The 18,651-nt window shown below is 34.8% G+C and overlaps 2 protein-coding genes across 2 annotated transcripts in view; one reads left to right on the top strand and one right to left on the bottom strand.

Moving 5' to 3' along the window:
* Positions 1-15,853, top strand: part of LOC136037294 (src substrate cortactin-like) — a 58,903-nt gene extending 43,050 nt beyond the window's left edge. The window contains exons 8-9 of the mRNA XM_065719936.1: positions 1,931-2,145; positions 15,407-15,853. Coding sequence (XP_065576008.1) covers positions 1,931-2,145; positions 15,407-15,838 — 647 coding nt within the window. The 3' untranslated portion in view covers positions 15,839-15,853. The remainder of the gene's footprint in view (positions 1-1,930; positions 2,146-15,406) is intronic.
* The window catches only part of LOC136037296 (calponin homology domain-containing protein DDB_G0272472-like), a 198,847-nt gene that overhangs the window by 159,033 nt on the left and 21,163 nt on the right, over positions 1-18,651 (bottom strand). The window lies entirely within an intron of this gene.

The raw sequence follows: 18,651 nt of genomic DNA, 5'->3' as shown, positions 1-18,651 counted from the left end.
GAACTCGGAGGGCACTTAAGTTGAGGTGCAGCGTCTTACAAAGTGTTTTCATGTATTCAATGCGGTGTATATATAGGAATTAGATTAAAAATTGTTTAAATTACCTACTCTGCATATTCGGGTGGTGGGCTAAACCCATTGCATGTGAAACTACCACGTGCCTGTATTGGGTAGAATATCAAATTTTGTAATAAAGGAAATAAGAGACGTGTTTTCAACGATAACTTTCCTCAGGAGGACATCCCAACTGGAGATGAAACGTCTTAAAAATTATTTTTCAAGTATTCAGTGTGCGGTGGATATATGTGAGTTATATTGAAAAATTTATATACTCGGGATTTCGAGTGGGGGTCTGAGTTCCCTGCATTTGTAACTTCCTGTTTGCTTGAGAAGTCTTTACTATTTCAAAAATGCCTTACTGTACTTGTTTTGTCGGTAGGGAATTTAAAACATCATTAATTACTTGTATTTTCACTTTACATTGTTCTAAACAATCTAATTTCAAGTTGGACAGAGACTATATTATTTTTAATGGTGATTGGAAGATATAGGTTCTTTAACTGGCCTGGGGCTCGGAAGGAAAATAATCTACGTATAGTAGAAAATTCTTGTTTTCTCTATCAAACAGAATCGAGTTTTGTAATGTTAAAGTCCTTTGAGATGCTCAGTTCCCAGAATCTCCACGTGTCTTGAAAATTACCACCAATATACACGTGATGACACGTGCTCAGATGTCATCATGGGTGAGCCTTGACCCATCATAAGCTTTCTGTCTGAAATTATCTTATTTAAATAGAGAAAGAAGCTAATCCAAATGAAATCGAACTGACAGAGTTGGTTGAAATGATTTTTTATTAAAAAAATTCAAGGGTCATAAAAATTTTTTGATCAAACTGTCGGTAAGATCTTGAACTCTGTTTTAGATTACAATTTGAGGGTTAAGTGTAAAACAGTAGAAGATTAAATTTATTTAATTTACACGTATACGCAACACAATATGCAGAACTTTAAAGGGCTTAAGCCCTTTATGAAAATATTAAGCCTTGCGTAAACCTTATTGGGCTTGTCGATCAAAGAAGAGATAAGAAAAAACTAAATTCTAATTATCAATTGATTTAATTTTTTTCTTTATGAAATCAGTTTACCCGTATACGCAACACATTATGCAGAACTTTAAAGGGCTTAAGCCCCTTATGAAAATATTATGCCTTACGTAATCCTTAAAGGGCTTGTCGATCAAAGAAGAAATAAGAAAAAAGTGAAATTCTAATTGTCAATTCATTTAAATTTTTTCTTTATGAAACCAACCTTCATAAATCATTTCCTGGTCGTCTTATGAAGAAAAATATTTCAAAGAAGAAAAAAAAAAATCAAATTTTTGTCTGAAAGTTACAGATATGAAGAATCCATAGTAAAAAGATTAGAATGTCCACCTTGTTTTTTCTTTCGGCTTTTGAAAATAATTTTCTAGGCTGTTCAGTCTATTCATCAGTAAGAATATATTTCATATGTTCATAAGATAACATATAACATATGTTAAATGTGTATGTGTATGTGTAAGATAACATATAATATATGTATAACATATGCTCTTAGAACCTCCCTTCATTCTCTCGAAAAACCGTAAAAATACTGAATAGATTGTTACACCGACACATGTAGCCTTTTTTGGGGGTATAGGGCTAGAATTTTAAGTGAATCTCTAAAATACATTGTAAGTATAGATTTTTGGATTTTGCTAGGGGTTGCGTTGTAGGACTACTCTTTGTGAAATTCTTGTTTATGTGTGCTATGACTGATCTTCATTTTGACCATCAAAATTTTACCCGGTTATCTTGCCTCTGAATAACCTTAGCTGAAGTTCATCATAGTATGTTGATTATTTGTGCATACATTAAGCGATTGATAATACTATTATATTTATTTCCAGGTAGTGTAAAAGCTTCCTCGCTGAGGTCAAGATTTGAAAACTTGGCAAAAGAATCAGAAGATGAAAGCCGAAGAAGAGCAGAAGAAGAAAAAAGAAAGCGGGAAATTAAAGACAAAGAAGATAGGGAAAAGGAGGTGAACAAGAGAAATTTAGAAGAAAGGAAAACAGGAGAAGAAAAGGCTGTAACACCTGCTGCAGAGAAAACTACCACAATGGTAACTAGGCCTACTTTATTTTTAGCTCTTTCATACTTAGCTTGGTTGACAGTTTTTAGGCTCATGTCATTTTCAGGTGTAATCAGACCAGGGTTGCCTCCTTTACGTTTATATTAAAGCAGTCATTTTAGATATTGAAGTCAAGCTAAATCCTTAGATATCTGGAAATAGAGGTTTATAGCAGCGGGAACATTTTGAATTATATGCATAGAACTGCATTCCTGTTTCGTTTTATTTCTTTCTTTTTTTATTAATCTTATTGGAAAGTTAACCTGTCGAAATCTAATCAAAATTTGTTTCGGATAATGAGAACTTGCTACTGGAGTTGGTTTGTCTCTGCTGAAGTCCAATCGTTAAAGTAGTTTAGTCAATCAAAAATGATGAGAAACGAATGGGAGTGTTGGTTTTTTAATTAAAGTGGCAATGCGCATTCACTGTTGCAGACAGTTTTTCTGATCAGAGCCAAAAATTCAAAAAAAAACGATCAACAACGGCTTTCTTGGAAACGTTCAACAATGTTTCCAAAACGTCGTTGCTATGGATTTTATGCAACCGGATCAACTTATTTAATGCAACCGGATCGATTATCGATTTTATACAACCGGATCAACTTTTTTTATGCAACCGGATCGATTTTATGCAATCGGATCAACTTTTTTTATGCAACCGGATCAACTTTTTTTATGCAACCGGATCGATTTTATGCAACCGGATCAACTTTTTTTTTATGCAACCGGATCGATTTTATGCAACCGGATCAACTTTTTTTATACAACCGGATCGATTTTATGCAACCGGATCAATTTTCTTTTAACTTTTTTTATGCAACTGGATCAGCTTTTTTCTATGCAAATCGATCGATTTTATGCAACCGGATCAAACTTTTTTTCAACTTTTTTTATGAAACCGGATTAACTTTTTTTATGCAACTGGATCAACTTTTTTTTCAACTTTTTTATGCAACCGGATCGATTTTATACAACCAGATCAAATGTTTTTATGCAACCGGATCAAATCCGGACAACCGGATTTCTATAGGTTACTACTGGGAAAGTTTGCGACATTAACAGAGAGCTAGCCACAACAGGAAAAAAGGGGTGCTGACATCTGAAATTACTCTGATCTATAATCATGCCTTTTTCTCAGAGCTTATGTAACCATGGTTCTTTAAACAATATAAATAAGACATTTTTAACACCCATCCTATACTCCCGACTTTATTTAAAAGCAATCGAAACATAGTAACCGCATGTATAGGCCCCGGTTTTCAAAGTTACATGAGTCTTTTAGGTAAATTTCCCACACTCGGTCCCTTCCTCTAACAGATCTGAATTTTATCTTGTATAAATGCCTTTTTGTTAGCTCTGTATGGAAATGAATAAATATATTATGTATTGCTATTAAAAAGAAATGCTAAGAAACACGAACAAATCCTCCTCTTAGGCTGTAATTTCGAATAAACATCCAAATTCTATCTTGTATAAAATAGTTTTTTGAAAATAGTGGAAAGGGGACCCAATCAGTAGAAAAGTGAATTTTTAGGCCATACTTTTGATAATTTCCCCAGTCTCTCCCCGAAAAGATTGCCACCTGCCCAATCCCTTCTTCTGTAGGTGCAAATCAAAATCAGCTTTACGTAGGATCAATGATGACAACTGACTGGTGGATCATTTTCTCAATTTTTTGTTCGCTTTTTAAATATATGTTTTAGTTATATGAACTGTCTTATTGTATTTTTTTTATACCTGTAGAGCGTGAAGGCTGGAGCTCCCCGCCTACCTTTTTTTGTGGGCATCCTTCCATGTAAATTGGATTCTGTCTTTTGAATGGAATGAGGATTCCACTTAGAAAAATATATTTTATGAAATTTGATTAAAGTTCTCAGTGTCAATTCTGTTTGTCATACCGCAAATTCACAAAAATATCTTCCTTGTACTAACAAATGTCCCTTAATAAGAGCAAAACAATTCTGTATTTTGGATAAAACTTAAAAAGTTCTCTTTAATTTTTTTTTCCAAGAATACGTGCTACTAACCTCTGGTATTGCTTGTCTTAGGGAGTTCAATTTCTAAACGCTCCAAAGGGGGTGTCCCCTTAATTCTTCGGGCAAAATTTTACACATTCCCTAGGGTTTCATAATTCTTTGTGATTCTCGTGTCAGTCGTACCTGATTAGATGAACTTGTACTTCTTCATAAAACTTCTAAAAACCGCGTAGGGGGTACCTCCATAATTACTCATATAAAATATTACACATTCCTTACGATTTCATAATTCTCTATGATTTTTAAGTCGTTGGTAATTACTTGCTGTTTATATAAATTTGCGTTTCTTCGTAAAACTTCTAAAAACCCCAAAGGGGGTGTCTCCTTAATTATTCTTTTAGAATATTACATATCCCCTATTATTTCTTAACTCTCTATCATTTTAATATCAGTTGCAATTATTTACTGACAAACTTGACAAAACTTCTAAAAACTCCATAGGGGGTCCTCCATAATTACTCGTATAAAATATGACCCTTATGATTTCATAATTCTCTATGATTATCATTCTGTTGCAATTATTTACTGATTAAATGAAGGTGTGTTTCTTCAAAAGATATGATGCATATTTTACTATGAAAGATATCAAACAGTTCGTGGTTACGAACTGTAAGTAAGGAGTTGTTGTGCTGTTTCTTACAGTTATTCTGGACCATTTTGAATATGATTCATTAAGTTTAATGCTGCCCATCAAATTTAACGAGCCGGCAAGATTGTGTGGAAAATTGGAGGGGGGACGCCTCAAGAAGTCAGGCGACCTTAGTGAAAATCATACCATGAGATTCAGAGTATTTGAGTACTCTGGTGTAGAGTTCAAAATCCTATCTACAAAAATGTGAAACTTCGTGTTTTTGCCAAAGAAAGATCACGGATGCACGTTTATTTGTTTGTGCTTTTTGGAATTTTTTTTTTTTCAGGGTTGATCATATCGAACCAATGGTCATGAAAGATTGGAAGAGGGCTCGTTCAAACGAAATTAAAAGTTTTAGTACTCTCTTTTTAAGTAAAAAAAAAAGATTGGAGGGCAGATTGCCCCCTCCCACGCCCTCTTTTTCCCCGAAGACATCCGATCAAAATTTTGAGATAGCCATTTGATTTAGTATAATTGAAAGGTTCAGTAACGATGCCTTTCTGGATGAGATGATCTCCCTTAGTACCCGGAGAAAGGGTTGTAAGCTACGCAATTTGCCTATTCTTCACATATAGTATTCGTTTTGAGAAATATACGATTTGGGGGGGGGGGCTTTCTATACGGATAACTTTCTGTGGGGATGGAATTTTCCAGGGGAAATTTTACACAGCACGGATAGGGGATGGGATTTCCTGGTATTATTTGTAAAACTTCGCTCTTCACGCTAAATTTTGACTGTGTCACATTTCTTTAAGAAAGACTGTTCAAATACAGGGACTATTGAATTTAAATGAGAAGTATTTTAAAAGAACTTTAATAATTTAGCGCAAAGAGCGAGAGGTAAGGAGGGGACAGTCCGCCTTATTCATAAACCCAAGGAAACATATACCTTACATTCCGTAATTGTTGACCTTTGCATGACCAAATGGCAAAGCAAAAGCCTTGTTGTCCAGAATGCAGACTACGAGCTATATCTAGCTTAATTGAATGTGGTTCCTTGGTTCCGTGCAGGGGCCGAAAAGTGTGCCAGGATCGATATTACTAATTGGAGTAACTCCTGGATGTGCCTCGACTGCTCCACTAATTCCAGGGTAAACCTTACTTCTTTTCCGGGTCTTTCTGTACCTTGATCTGGCTTCCCTCGAACACCTCGTACCATTGTTGAAAGAATTCTTAGCATCCTAAGTGACCTAAGCAGTCCTACTCCTTTTCCTGACCCTCCACACAGCCATCTTTCTTTTTTAACAGAGAAACCAAACGTGTCTCACCAGGATGGACATAGCTCAGTCGGTCCTACAATTTTCTTTGCCCCAACCCAATGCCAAGATCTTGAAGTTCTTCTCGAAGGCTCAACGCATGTGCTAAGCCACTGAACGCAGCACGAATAAGTCTGTTCAAACAGATAGCGTCACGGCAGCCCTCTCTTTACAACCAGATTTTACAAAAATATTCACTTTAAAAGAAAATTTTAAAGTTTACGATTTAAAAATGTGATTATAGAAGTCAACCTGCACAAAATTCCATCCCAAAAGAGGTAAATAATACTTCAGTCTCTCATCATCAAAAAGTTCATTGTGCTTAAGCTCAATGGATATTAATGAAGGAAGCAGAGAATCAAGTTCATCAACTTTAGCCACTACAAGTGATATATATCTTAGTTCAGACATTGCACCTTATCTCAATCTCGCCTCTATTCAACCTAATTATTATCCTGACCTTGATAACTCAATCACAGATGCCCGAATTGATTTTGAAAGCACAGAAGTAAATCTGCCTTATAATAATGACTTCTCTGTATGTTTCGCAAATGTGCTAATATAATTTTGGCTAATTTTCGCAAATTAGGGGATAAATTTAATTTTGGACATGATTATGCTCCAAGAAAGCTATAGGAAAAAAAGTATTCCTGATAATAGTCTTATCAAAAATTACAAGTTTTTTAAGCAAGGAAGTTGCAAATTAGGTCCAAAGTGCCCTTATAATCATGGATTTATTACAAATAACCTCAACAAACGAAATGAAGCTAGTCCAAGAGTTTGTTCCTATTTTTTACATAACCAAAAGAAGTGCTCGTCATTGCACTTCTGTCGTTTTTACCTCACTGGCAAGTGTACTAAAGCAAAGCGTAATTGTGACCATGTTCGCTTTATGTAAGTTAGCATCAAGTGGGCGTTGTTTCGGGTGAGGTGACCTGCATACCTATGTCTCCTCTTCCTTTTTCAAAAAAAAAAAAAAAAATCAAGCTGCAAACAAAAGCCAAGTGCGCAAACTTGGACAGTCCCAGCTGTTACCGGTCAAGGATTCCACACTGGAAAGCCCCCTTTTTATGGCAACACTTTGAATTCCACTCCTCCCTTACTAAATAACCCTTATTACATCCCTCCCTATCCGATTTAAAGCTACGTGCCCCAGATATCGTCTCACTGAAACGCCCTTCCAACCCAGAAATTTACTCACAACCAGTCAAATCACATCGCAGACATTACTGTACGCAAACCCCTCACCCAAAATCCCCTCTTACTCATATCCCTCCCAGTCACAACCCCCTATGCATACCCTATCTGATCCATGCGCCCAAGATGTTGGTGACTAGTCCGGGCCTCCAGCCGTCATTTGCCGAACTAAATTCGGCATTCTTCATCCCAGAAAGTTCCTACTCCACTTCTTTTCCTAGCACCTTCTTGCATTCCCATCTCCCCCTGTCCTCTCTATCAAAAATTTTCCCAATTTGACCCCTTTATACCCTATTCTACGAAACCTCCCCTCCAGCCCATACATTATATCCCTCGTGCCTACTTTGTCGACGTGAATTAGGTCTCAGACCTTTTGTATTTGATAATTGTCTTGTAATAAATCCTAACTGTTCTCACTTCCCGTCAACTGGAAAAAAATTGCAGCTTCCTTATCATGCTTCGTCTATATCCCACTTCTACTTCCCACTACCTCGTTTCTCTTACTAACCACATTTGGAAAATCCTTTAAAATCCTAATTCCGGGCTAAAGTTAATTTCCAATGACCTTCAGTAAGAATTTGACCTTGTTAACCGCAATATTTTAGTTGAGAAACTTGTCATCGAGTTTAATACTAACTCCTTACTGGTGGAATTGGTTGCCTCCTTTTTAACAAATAGATTGTAGGTTGTCAAGTACCAGAATCATTATTTAAATTCTCTCCCTGCCCACAATGGCATACCCCAAGGTACTCTCCTAGGTCACCTACTTTTTTCAGTCATGATTAACAGCGTCGTGAAGGAATTTCCAGACCGATGGAAATTTGTTGATAACCTAACGGTTGTTGAAACTTGCTTCAGAAATTTAAAGAGTGACCACATGAGTATCCTCAATGAAATTGGAAATGAGGCCACAGACTTAGACATGACAGTAAACTCCACTCGTCCATGGTAATGCCTATTTGTTTCCTCAAATCCTCGCCCTTTTATCTTAATCCTATCACTCGTGACATTTCGGTTTCCTTCTTTAAATTAATTGGCGTCACAATTTCTTCCGATTTAAAGTGAGAAATCCACGTTAAAGACATCGTACATAGAGTTAATGTGTCTAGCGCTCTCCTTAAGCTCCTAAATAAATTCAGCGTCCCCCCTTGCCACTCTGTTAAGATTTACACGTCTTTAGCTTGCCTCCCTGCTTCTAAAAAAGCTAGTTTGGAAATCCTTGAGCGCAGGAGGGTTTTGTTGTGCCTCCGTTTTGCAAAAAAAAAAAATGCAATTACAAACCCTAGGATGGCAAGTATTTCCCTCAAACGGCACTCCCCATCCAAACTACGGCCGCCTCGAGCTGTTTATGAGCCTATCCCTATTTTGCCCCCCATTTGCTACGTTACTTCCAGATATGGAAGAAACTTTTGTCCTCTTGATCACAGAAAAATTTATTAATATATCCCACTATCATCTCCTTTTTTATTAGCTGTTGGCGCTGCCCAGGTTCTTGCATTTATTTGGTTATTTCCCCCTCCTTTTTTCTAATTTCCCTTTTAATTTTATATTTCGTTTTCTTTTTATGTGTTTATTCACTTGTTTTTGTCCCTCCCCTTTTTTCTGACCAGGTTTTTCATCTCCTTAACTTCCTTATTAACTTTGTGCATTTAAGTTATTGACACCTTTTATGTGTCCCTTTGGATTTTTATATACATTTATTTCTCGTTCTTTTTTTGTATTTATTTGCTTATTTCCCCCTCCCTTTTTTTAATATCCCTCTTAAAATTTTTTCTGACTTTAACAGCAAGCAGAACAACAGGATTTCTTTTTCTGTAAGACAGTGGAATGCAACTTTCAATGAATATTCCAACCCTATATCCAAGGACCGTCTTCAGCAAAACAAATGAAAAAGAAAGTAGAAGAATATACAAGAATTCAGATTAAAACACAATCTTTAAAACTAAAATATTTTCTTAAAACACTCCTAGCATCATTGCTTGAGGAAAGTTCAACCACAACTGATACATCAAACGAAGTGAAAAAACCATTCAATTAAATGGAATAAAAAACAATAGCTAAGAGCTCATATGGCACTTGTGACGAGGCGAGAAGAGCTAAGAGCCAAGGGACCATATGGTATGAGCTCTAACAAAATTCTATGAATCAATAGATTGATTTAAAAAGGAAAATAAGAGGCTTAATCCCGGTTAGGATTTAAAATAAGAGCTCTGAGTCACGATGTCCTTCTAAATATCAAAATTCATTAAAATTCGATCACCCACTCGTAAGTTATAAATACCTGATTTTTTCTAATTTTTCCTTTCCCTTTAGCCCCCCATATACCCCAATTTTCACGTTTTCCAAGAATCTGGGAAAACGACTTTATCACGTCAAATTGTGCAGCTCCCTGACACGCCTACCAATTTTCATCGTCCTAGCACGTCCAGAAGCACCAAACTCGCCAAATCACTGAACCCCTCCTCCCTACTCCTCAAAAGAGAGCGAATCCAGTACGATTCTGTCAATCACGTATCAAGGACATTTGTTTATTCTATCCACCAAGCTTCATCCCGACTCCTCCGCTCCAAGTGTTTTTCCAAGATTTCCCCCTCCAACTCCCCCCAATGTCAAAAGATCTGGTCGGGATTTGAAATAAGAGCTCTGAGACATGAATTCCTTCTAAAAATCAAATTTCATTAAGATCCGATCTTCTATTCGTAAGATAAATATACCCCAATTTTCACGTTTTCCAAGAATTCCGGTTTCCCCCTCTTACTCCCCCCAATGTCACAGGATCTGGTCGGAATTTAAGATTAGAACTTTGAAGCAGAATATCCTTCTAAATATCAAATTTCATTAAGATCTGGTCACCCTTTCGTAAGTTACAAATACCTCAACTTTCAAAATTATCCCCCCCCCCAATTCCACCAAAGAGAGCAGATCCGGTCCGGTTATGTCAGTCACGTATCTTAGACAGGTTTCTATTCTTCCCATCCAGTTTCATCCTGATCTCACCGCTTTAAGTATTTTCTAAGATTTCCGGTCTCCCAACTGCCCCCCCCCCTAATTATGCTTGATCCGGTTGAGATTTAAAATAAGAGATCTGAGTTACGAGGTCCTTCTAAATATGAAGTTTCATGAAGATCCGATCACTCCTTCTTAAGTTAAAAATGCGTAATTTTGTCTTATTTTTCAGAATTACCCCCCCCCCCCCTAATAGAGTGGATCCGTTCCTATTATGTAAATCACGTATGTAAGACTTCTGCTTTTTTTTTTTTTTTTACCGGGACCGACAGACAGACCGACAGAATTTGCGATTGCTATATGTCACTTGGTTAATACCAAGTGCCATAAAAACATTACAAACAAGCTCTTAACGCTAAACTTGCCTTTTTGGCAGCCAGCCTAGTAGGCTGGCTGCCTACTACCTACTACTCAGTAACAGGTTGAGTAATTTTGTTTACTGGTTTTTATGGCACTTGGTATTAACCAAGTGACATATAGCAATCGCAAATTTTGTCGGTCTGTCGGTCCCGGTTTTGCTACTTTAGGCACTTCCAAGTAAGCTAGGACGATGAAATTTGGCAGGCGTATCAGAGACCGGACCAGATTAAATTAGAAATAGTTGTTTTCCCGATTTGACCATCTGGGGGGAGGAGAGGGAGTGGGGGGCCCGTTAATTAAGAAAAAATATAAAAATTGAAGTATTTTTAACTTACGAACGGTTGATCAGATCTCAATGAAATTTGATGTTTGGAAGGATATTGTGTTTCCAAGCTGTTATTTTAAATCCCGACCGGATCTGGTGACATTGGGGGGGGAGGGAGTTGGGAGGGAGAAACCTAAAACTTGGAAAACACTTAGAGTGGAGGGATGGGGATGAAACTTGGTGGGAAAAATAAGCAAAAGTCCTAGATACATGATTGACATAACCGGAACGGATCCGCTCTCTTTGGGGTAGTTGGGGGGGGGATAATTCTGAAAAATTAGAAAAAAATGAGGTATTTTTAACTTACGAACGGGTGATCGGATCTCAATGAAATTTGAAATTTAGAAGGATATCGTGTCTCAGAGCTCTTATTTTAAATCCCGAACAGATCTGGTGACATTGGGGAGGGGATTTGGGAGGGGGGAAACCTAAAACTTGGAAAACACTTAGAGTGGAGGGATCGGGATGAAACTTGGTGGGAAAAATAAACACAAGTCCTAGATACATGATTGACATAATAGGAACGGATCCGCTCTCTATGGGGTAGTTGGGGGCGGGGAGTTAATTCTAAAAAATAAAAAAATGAGGTATTTTTAACTTATGAATGGGTGATCGGATCTCAATGAAATTTGATATTTAGAAGGATATCGTGTCTCAAAGCTCTTTTATTAAGTCCCGACCGGATCTAGTGACATTGGGGGGAGTTTGGGGTGAGGGAACCTAAAATCATGGAAAACGCTTAGATTGGAGGGATCGGGATGAAACTTGGTGGGGGAAATAAGCAGAAGTCTTAGATATTTGATTTACATAATTGGAACGGATCCGCTCTATTGGGGGGGGGGGGTAATTCTGAAAAATTAGAAAAAATGACGTATTTTTAACTTACGAAGGAGTGATCGGATCTCCATGAAACTTCATATTTAGAAGGACCTCGTGACTCAGATCTCGTATTTTAAATCTCAACCGGATCCAGCGTAATCGGGGGGGGGGGGGAGTTGAGGGAAACTGGAAATCTTAGAAAATACTTAAAACGGTGAGATCAGGATGAAACTGGATGGGAAGAATAAAAACCTGTCTAAGACACGTGACTGACATAATCGGACCGGATCTGCTCTCTTTGGTGGAGTGGGGGGGTAATTTTGAAAAGTGAAGTATTTGTAACTTACGTAAGGGTGACCAGATCTTAATGAAGTTTGATATTTAGAAGGGTCTTGCGCTTTAAAGCTCTAATTTTAAATTCAGACCAGATCCTGTGACATTGGGGGGGGGGGGGGGCTTGGAGGGGAAAACCAGAATTTTTGGAAAATGTGAAAATTTGGGTATTTTTATTTTACGAATAGGTGATCGGATCTTAATGAAATTTGATATTTAGAAGGAATTCATGTCTCAGAGCTCTTATTTTAAATCCCGACCAGATCTTTTGACATCGGGGGGAATTTTGGAAAACCCTTGGTGTGGAGGAATCTGGGTGAAGCTTGGTGGATAGAATAAGCAAATGTCCTTGATAAGTGATTGACGGAACCTTACTAGATTCGCTCTCTTTGGGGGAGTTGGGGGAAGGGGTTCCATGATTTGGCGAGTTTGGTGCTTCTGGACGTGCTAGGACGAAGAAAGTTGGTAGGCGTGTCAGGGAGCTGCACAAATTGACTTGATAAAGTCGTTTTCCCAGATTCGACCGGCTGGGGGGCTAAAGGGACAGGAAAAATTAGAAAAAATTAGGTATTTATAACTTACGAGTGGGTGATCGGATATTAATGAATTTTGATATTTAGGAGGACATCGTGACTCAGAGCTTTATTTTAAATACTGACCGGCATTAAGCCTCTTATTTTCCTTTTAAATCAATCTATTGATTCATAGAATTTTGCTAGAGCTCATACCATATGATCTCTTGGCTCTTAGCTCTTCTTGCCTCGTCACAAGTGCCATATGAGCTCTTAGCTCTTGTTTAAAGTAATTTGCTAAATCATTTTCAGTTAAATTTGTATACAAGGCATTAAGTGAATATTCTCCAAAATCCCTATTTAAAGAAATATTACTATTTATTTTGATTCTAATTTCAATTGCCTCTCGAACTACCTGTTTTATGCCTAAATCATTGCTAATAAGGAAAGTTTCTTCTAGAAGCATTTATGGTTAGGATTATCAAAAATATTACTACTTAAAGCGAAATCAAAAGAATTATTTGTAGTGTTAGAATTTAAGGCTTAAGTTGTTATCTTTGTCCTGTTGTAGGTTCTTTTTCTAAATTCTAATGAGTTCTACGAACATATAGTTGCCACAGTCATATGGTATTTGATACACCCCTATTTACAACATTTTAGGATGTTCACGATTTTAAAATTATTTGTAAATACTGCATACAAGTTATTTTGTGTGCAAACTTTTTTTAAATGTCTAGTTACTATTATAATATATGGAAGGTAGATTAGATTTGGTGGCTTGGCGGGAGCTTCGAATGGTAATAGACCCTTGATTTTACGGGAGTGTTATTAATAAAGAGAATAGGATAACTGTTTCCAAAAAGTATGTCTCTAATAAGAAAAGATAAGATTTATTCATCATGAAATACAAACACAATATTACATTTTACTTTTCCCCCAAAGACTCTTTGGCCTGTAAAGAAGGGGTAATATAAATGAGTCGCTTACTCAGAGAAGAAGAAAAAAATAATAAAAATAATCACTTAATCACAGAGGGAAGAGCAAAAAGGAGAAGAAAAGAAAATATAAATAAAATAAAAACTGTAGGAAACAAACCTAAATAGACTAATAGATTGAATAGACTTAGTTAATTAAGTAGATCAGTAAATTAAATAAACACCAATGAAATAATAATAAATATATATATATATATATATATATATATATATATATATATATATATATATATATATATATATATACATATATATATATATATATATATATATATATATATATATATATATATATATATATTATATATATATATATATATATATATATATATATATATAGACATGAAAATAAAATAAATAGGTAAAAAGAAGGCAAAGAATTTTTAGCATTTTTTTTTTAACAAAACCGAATGAGTGGCACTTTCGAGCTAATTCATGCAACTTATTCCACACAGTTCATTAAAGTTTAGTTCATCTGTGATGTGAGATTTAGAGCTAAGGTTCAGGATACGATCGACAAGAGAGGTAACAACACTTTTAACCACCAAAACAAGTTCCTGTGGCTGATATAGTTGCCTCTCTAGAATCCTCTTTGAACAAAAACTACACATATATTTCTAACCCGGTGAAGTAAGGTCTTTTCTTATAAACACACTTAACGGCAGCTAAAAAAAAGTTACGCTTCCTACTAATTTGACGCTAGAAATTTCGCTGGATACAAAAATATTGTCTAGTCTTTGCAAAGACCCGTCTATTATAATAATTAATAAATTTAATTAAAAATCATTTCGCAAATTATGTAAAATAAACTGTTAACAATACCACCCTACCTGTTATTGACATACCTGACATAGGCTGGCTGCTAAAAGGGCAAGATTAGCTTTAAGAGTTTGTTTGTAAATGTTTTTTTTTTCCATTTGGTTAATTGTCCTTTTCACTTTGCTTGATGTACCAGTCCTGGTTGAACTTTCCTGGTGTAATGATGCTAAGACTGTTTTGAGAAAATATATTAGTTTTAAATATTGTATTTTAATGTGAGTTCTTTTATATTCTTTGTTTTTTTTTGTTTGTTTTTTTTTTGCTGAGGACAGCCCTTGGATATAGGATCGAAATGTTCATTTAAGGTTGCATCTTATATAAAAAATTCCCCTATTCTTCTACTTGTTGTTTATGATGGAAAGGCAGTTTGGTCTTCGTAGCTATTTTTCTGACTTGTATTTGTTTGAGTTTAGTTTGATCAGACTTTATATTTTTACTATTTAATTAACTTCTTACTTTTAAATTATTGACTTACACATGATTACTCGTTATGATTTTTCTTTTTCGTTGTTGTTTTTTTTTTGCATTTTTGCCAGTTTTCGTGTAACTATATGGTTTGTCGACTCCGAAGTTCGAACTCGGTCATTTGTGGGTGTGAGATATAGATTTTTTAAAAACAAATATCTTATCTTAAGTAAAACTAAATTGACAAAATAATTGTAGGAATTACAAATATATAATAATAAAAATAAATCTAATTCAATGGGTCATTGTTTTATTGTTTGCTGATAAGGTGAACTGTTTCCCTTAAATATTCTTTCCCTCCTCCCTGGAGATTTTTCCTCTTTTTATGCCTTATACTACCTAATAATGCTCTTTTTATGCCTTATACTGCCTAGTTAGGGTAAATGAGTCATGATAAGACTAATAATACATAACAGGTGCAACGTGTATTAATAACTTGGGGAAAACTCTCTTTTGCAATAACTCTCTTTTGCAATGAAAAAATTACTTTTCTTTTTAGGCTGATCAAACTGCAAGTCTTATTAATAGCACAAATAAGCCACTAGTTGAAGAAAAGATAATTTCCGTGGCAGAAGAAAGAAAAAATAACATTGCAGAAGAAAAATATCCAGTTGAAACACCGCCAATTATCGTAAGCCGAGAGAAAGAACCACGAACAGAAAACCAAATTACCGCTGCTGAAAAAAAACAACCTAGTGACCTGTCGAACCTGACTGAAATGGATAGCAAAAATGAATGGAAAGCCAAACTGATGGAAAGCCAAAGCCAAATGGAAAGAAATCAAACTGAAATTGAAAACCGAAATTCCGCTACAAAAGAACATCCTGTTGAAATCCCTCGACAAGAATTAAACCAGGAAACTTATTACGAAGATGTTCCTGAAGCTAAACAAAATGTTTATGAAAATCAAGAATTTGCAAATGTAAGATAATGGTCTTTTCGTGTCTATATTACTTTTGGAGTTGTGTCAAAATGGGTTTTAAGTGAGATTATGGCCTTCCTTGATTTTCAAGAGGGAACAGGAATTCTTTTATGAAGGACTATTGAAGTACAAATCAAAATAATTTTTTGACGTTCTACACTCCTCCCTCCATCCCCCATACCTTAGCGAAGTAATGTCTGTGTGGTTTATACCAGTTAGAGGTAACTTTAAAATGTAGCTAAAACCATTTGCATGAAGCACAGGTGTTTTATTTGGCGGGAATTCCAGAAAGTCTTGATGTATCTTTTAGAATTAATTTTTCATGTTATTTATATTAACTGAAAAAAAAAAAAAAAATGTTTAAAAAAAAAACGGCGAGTAAGAAGAAAATTACTTGTTGTTGCTGATTCAGGAAAATTAACTATTATCCTGTTTAGTCCTAATTGTGAAATCTTATTATGAAAAGTGAGTTAATGGAATTTCGAGAAATAACTTGAAACCCCTAAAAAAAATGGAGTCGGGTCAAAAAAGAAAGTACGCCTTTGGGGTTGTACAAGAAAAATCACATTATAATATGAGTATATCTTATGTGTTTTCGGTTTTTTCTTTTTTTTTCTTTTTTACTTCTAGTGGGGTACGGGAATATCATAATTAGCTGTTTAATGGTGTATTTGAAAGAAAAGCGGTATATTTTAAAATTGCGATATTGGAGCTACAACAGTTTTCGAATTCGTATGAATTTCTGAAATTTCAGGGTATTCTATATCTAATTTTTATAGATTTTAATTATTTAAAAATTATTTATAATTATAAATTATTAAAAATAATTAGTTTTTTTTATGAAATTTTTATTTTTGTCTGTCAAACTATAAAATAAAAATTATAATTAATTTAAATTATCTAACTTTATAACATGTAAATTGATAATTTGTGCGATACAGTTATGTTTCAACTATTCTAATTTTTTAGGGAATCCGCCAGGTGGTGCAGTAAAATTGACTCTTCTTTTCTTTTATAACCTCTTTTTAAAACCTCTTTTTTTTAGTTATGTTTCAACTATTCTAATTTTTTAGGGAATCCGCCAGGTGGTGCAGTAAAATTGACTCTTCTTTTCTTTTATAACCTCTTTTTAAAACCTCTTTTTTTAGTTATGTTTCAACTATTCTAATTTTTTAGGGAATCCGCCAGGTGGTATAGTAAAATTGACTCTTCTTTTCTTTTATAACCTCTTTTTAAAACCTCTTTTTTAGTTATGTTTCAACTATTCTAATTTTTTAGGGAATCCGCCAGGTGGTGCAGTAAAATTGACTCTTCTTTTCTTTTATAACCTCTTTTTAAAACCTCTTTTTTTAGTTATGTTTCAACTATTCTAATTTTTTAGGGAATCCGCCAGGTGGTGCAGTAAAATTGACTCTTCTTTTATTTTATAACCTCTTTTTAAAACCTCTTTTTTTAGTTATGTTTCAACTATTCTAATTTTTTTAGGGAATCCGCCAGGTGGTGCAGTAAATTGACTCTTCTTTTCCTTTATAACCTCTTTTTAAAACCTCTTTTTTTAGTTATGTTTCAACTATTCTAATTTTTTAGGGAATCCGCCAGGTGGTGCAGTAAAATTGACTCTTCTTTTCTTTTATAACCTCTTTTTTAAAACCTCTTTTTTTAGTTATGTTTCAACTATTCTAATTTTTTAGGGAATCCGCCAGGTGGGTGCAGTAAAATTGACTCTTCTTTTCTTTTATAACCTCTTTTTAAAACCTCTTTTTTTAGTTTGTTTCAACTATTCTAATTTTTTAGGGAATCCGCCAGGTGGTGCAGTAAAATTGACTCTTCTTTTCTTTATAAACCTCTTTTTAAAACCTCTTTTTTTAGTTATGTTTCAACTATTCTAATTTTTAGGGAATCCGCCAGGTGGTGCAGTAAAATTGACTCTTCTTTTCTTTTATAACCTCTTTTTAAAACCTCTTTTTTTAGTTATGTTTCAACTATTCTAATTTTTTAGGGAATCCGCCAGGTGGTGCAGTAAAATTGACTCTTCTTTTCTTTTTATAAACCTCTTTTTAAAACCTCTTTTTTTAGTTATGTTATCAACTTATTCTAATTTTTTAGGGAATCCGCCAGGTGGTGCAGTAAAATTGACTCTTCTTTTCTTTTATAACCTCTTTTTAAAACCTCTTTTTTTAGTTATGTTTCAACTATTCTAATTTTTAGGGAATCCGCCAGGCTGTGCAGTAAAATTGACTCTTCTTTTCTTTTATAACCTCTTTTTAAAACCTCTTTTTTAGTGTATGTTTCAACTATTCTAATTTTTTAGGGAATCCGCCAGGTGGTGCAGTAAAATTGACTCTTCTTTTCTTTTATAACCTCTTTTTAAAACCTCTTTTTTTAAACCTCAAACTAGGTAGCAAATGATTATTTTACAAATAAGTTTATAAGATTTTCGAATTATTTAAGAATTGTAGTTGTAATTACAATTCCATTTTAATTGTAAGTTAAATTATTTTCCATTATAAAAATTTTAGTTTTTATTTATAATATTATAATATAGAATTTAAACTAAATTAAATTGTTTTAATTTTGTAAAATGTAAAATAGTAATCTCATCCATCCTGTTATATTTGAAGTGTTCTAATCTTCTAGTGAACCCCGCCGGACGTTGCAGTAAAAGTGGCTGTCCTTTTATTCCTTTTTTGTCACCGGTTAAAACGACTTTTGAAAGCGTCGCTCTAAGGAGTAACAGATCCAAATTGATAAGAAAATATATAGCAATCTATCCCTATTCCCTGAAGTTAATATCGATTAGCTTCTCTTATTTCTGCTGAAAT

Source organism: Artemia franciscana, chromosome 16 (assembly GCF_032884065.1).
Source record: "Artemia franciscana chromosome 16, ASM3288406v1, whole genome shotgun sequence".
In the NCBI taxonomy this organism is placed as follows: Eukaryota; Metazoa; Arthropoda; class Branchiopoda; order Anostraca; family Artemiidae; genus Artemia; species Artemia franciscana.
This window is presented reverse-complemented; position numbering and strand designations above follow the sequence as displayed.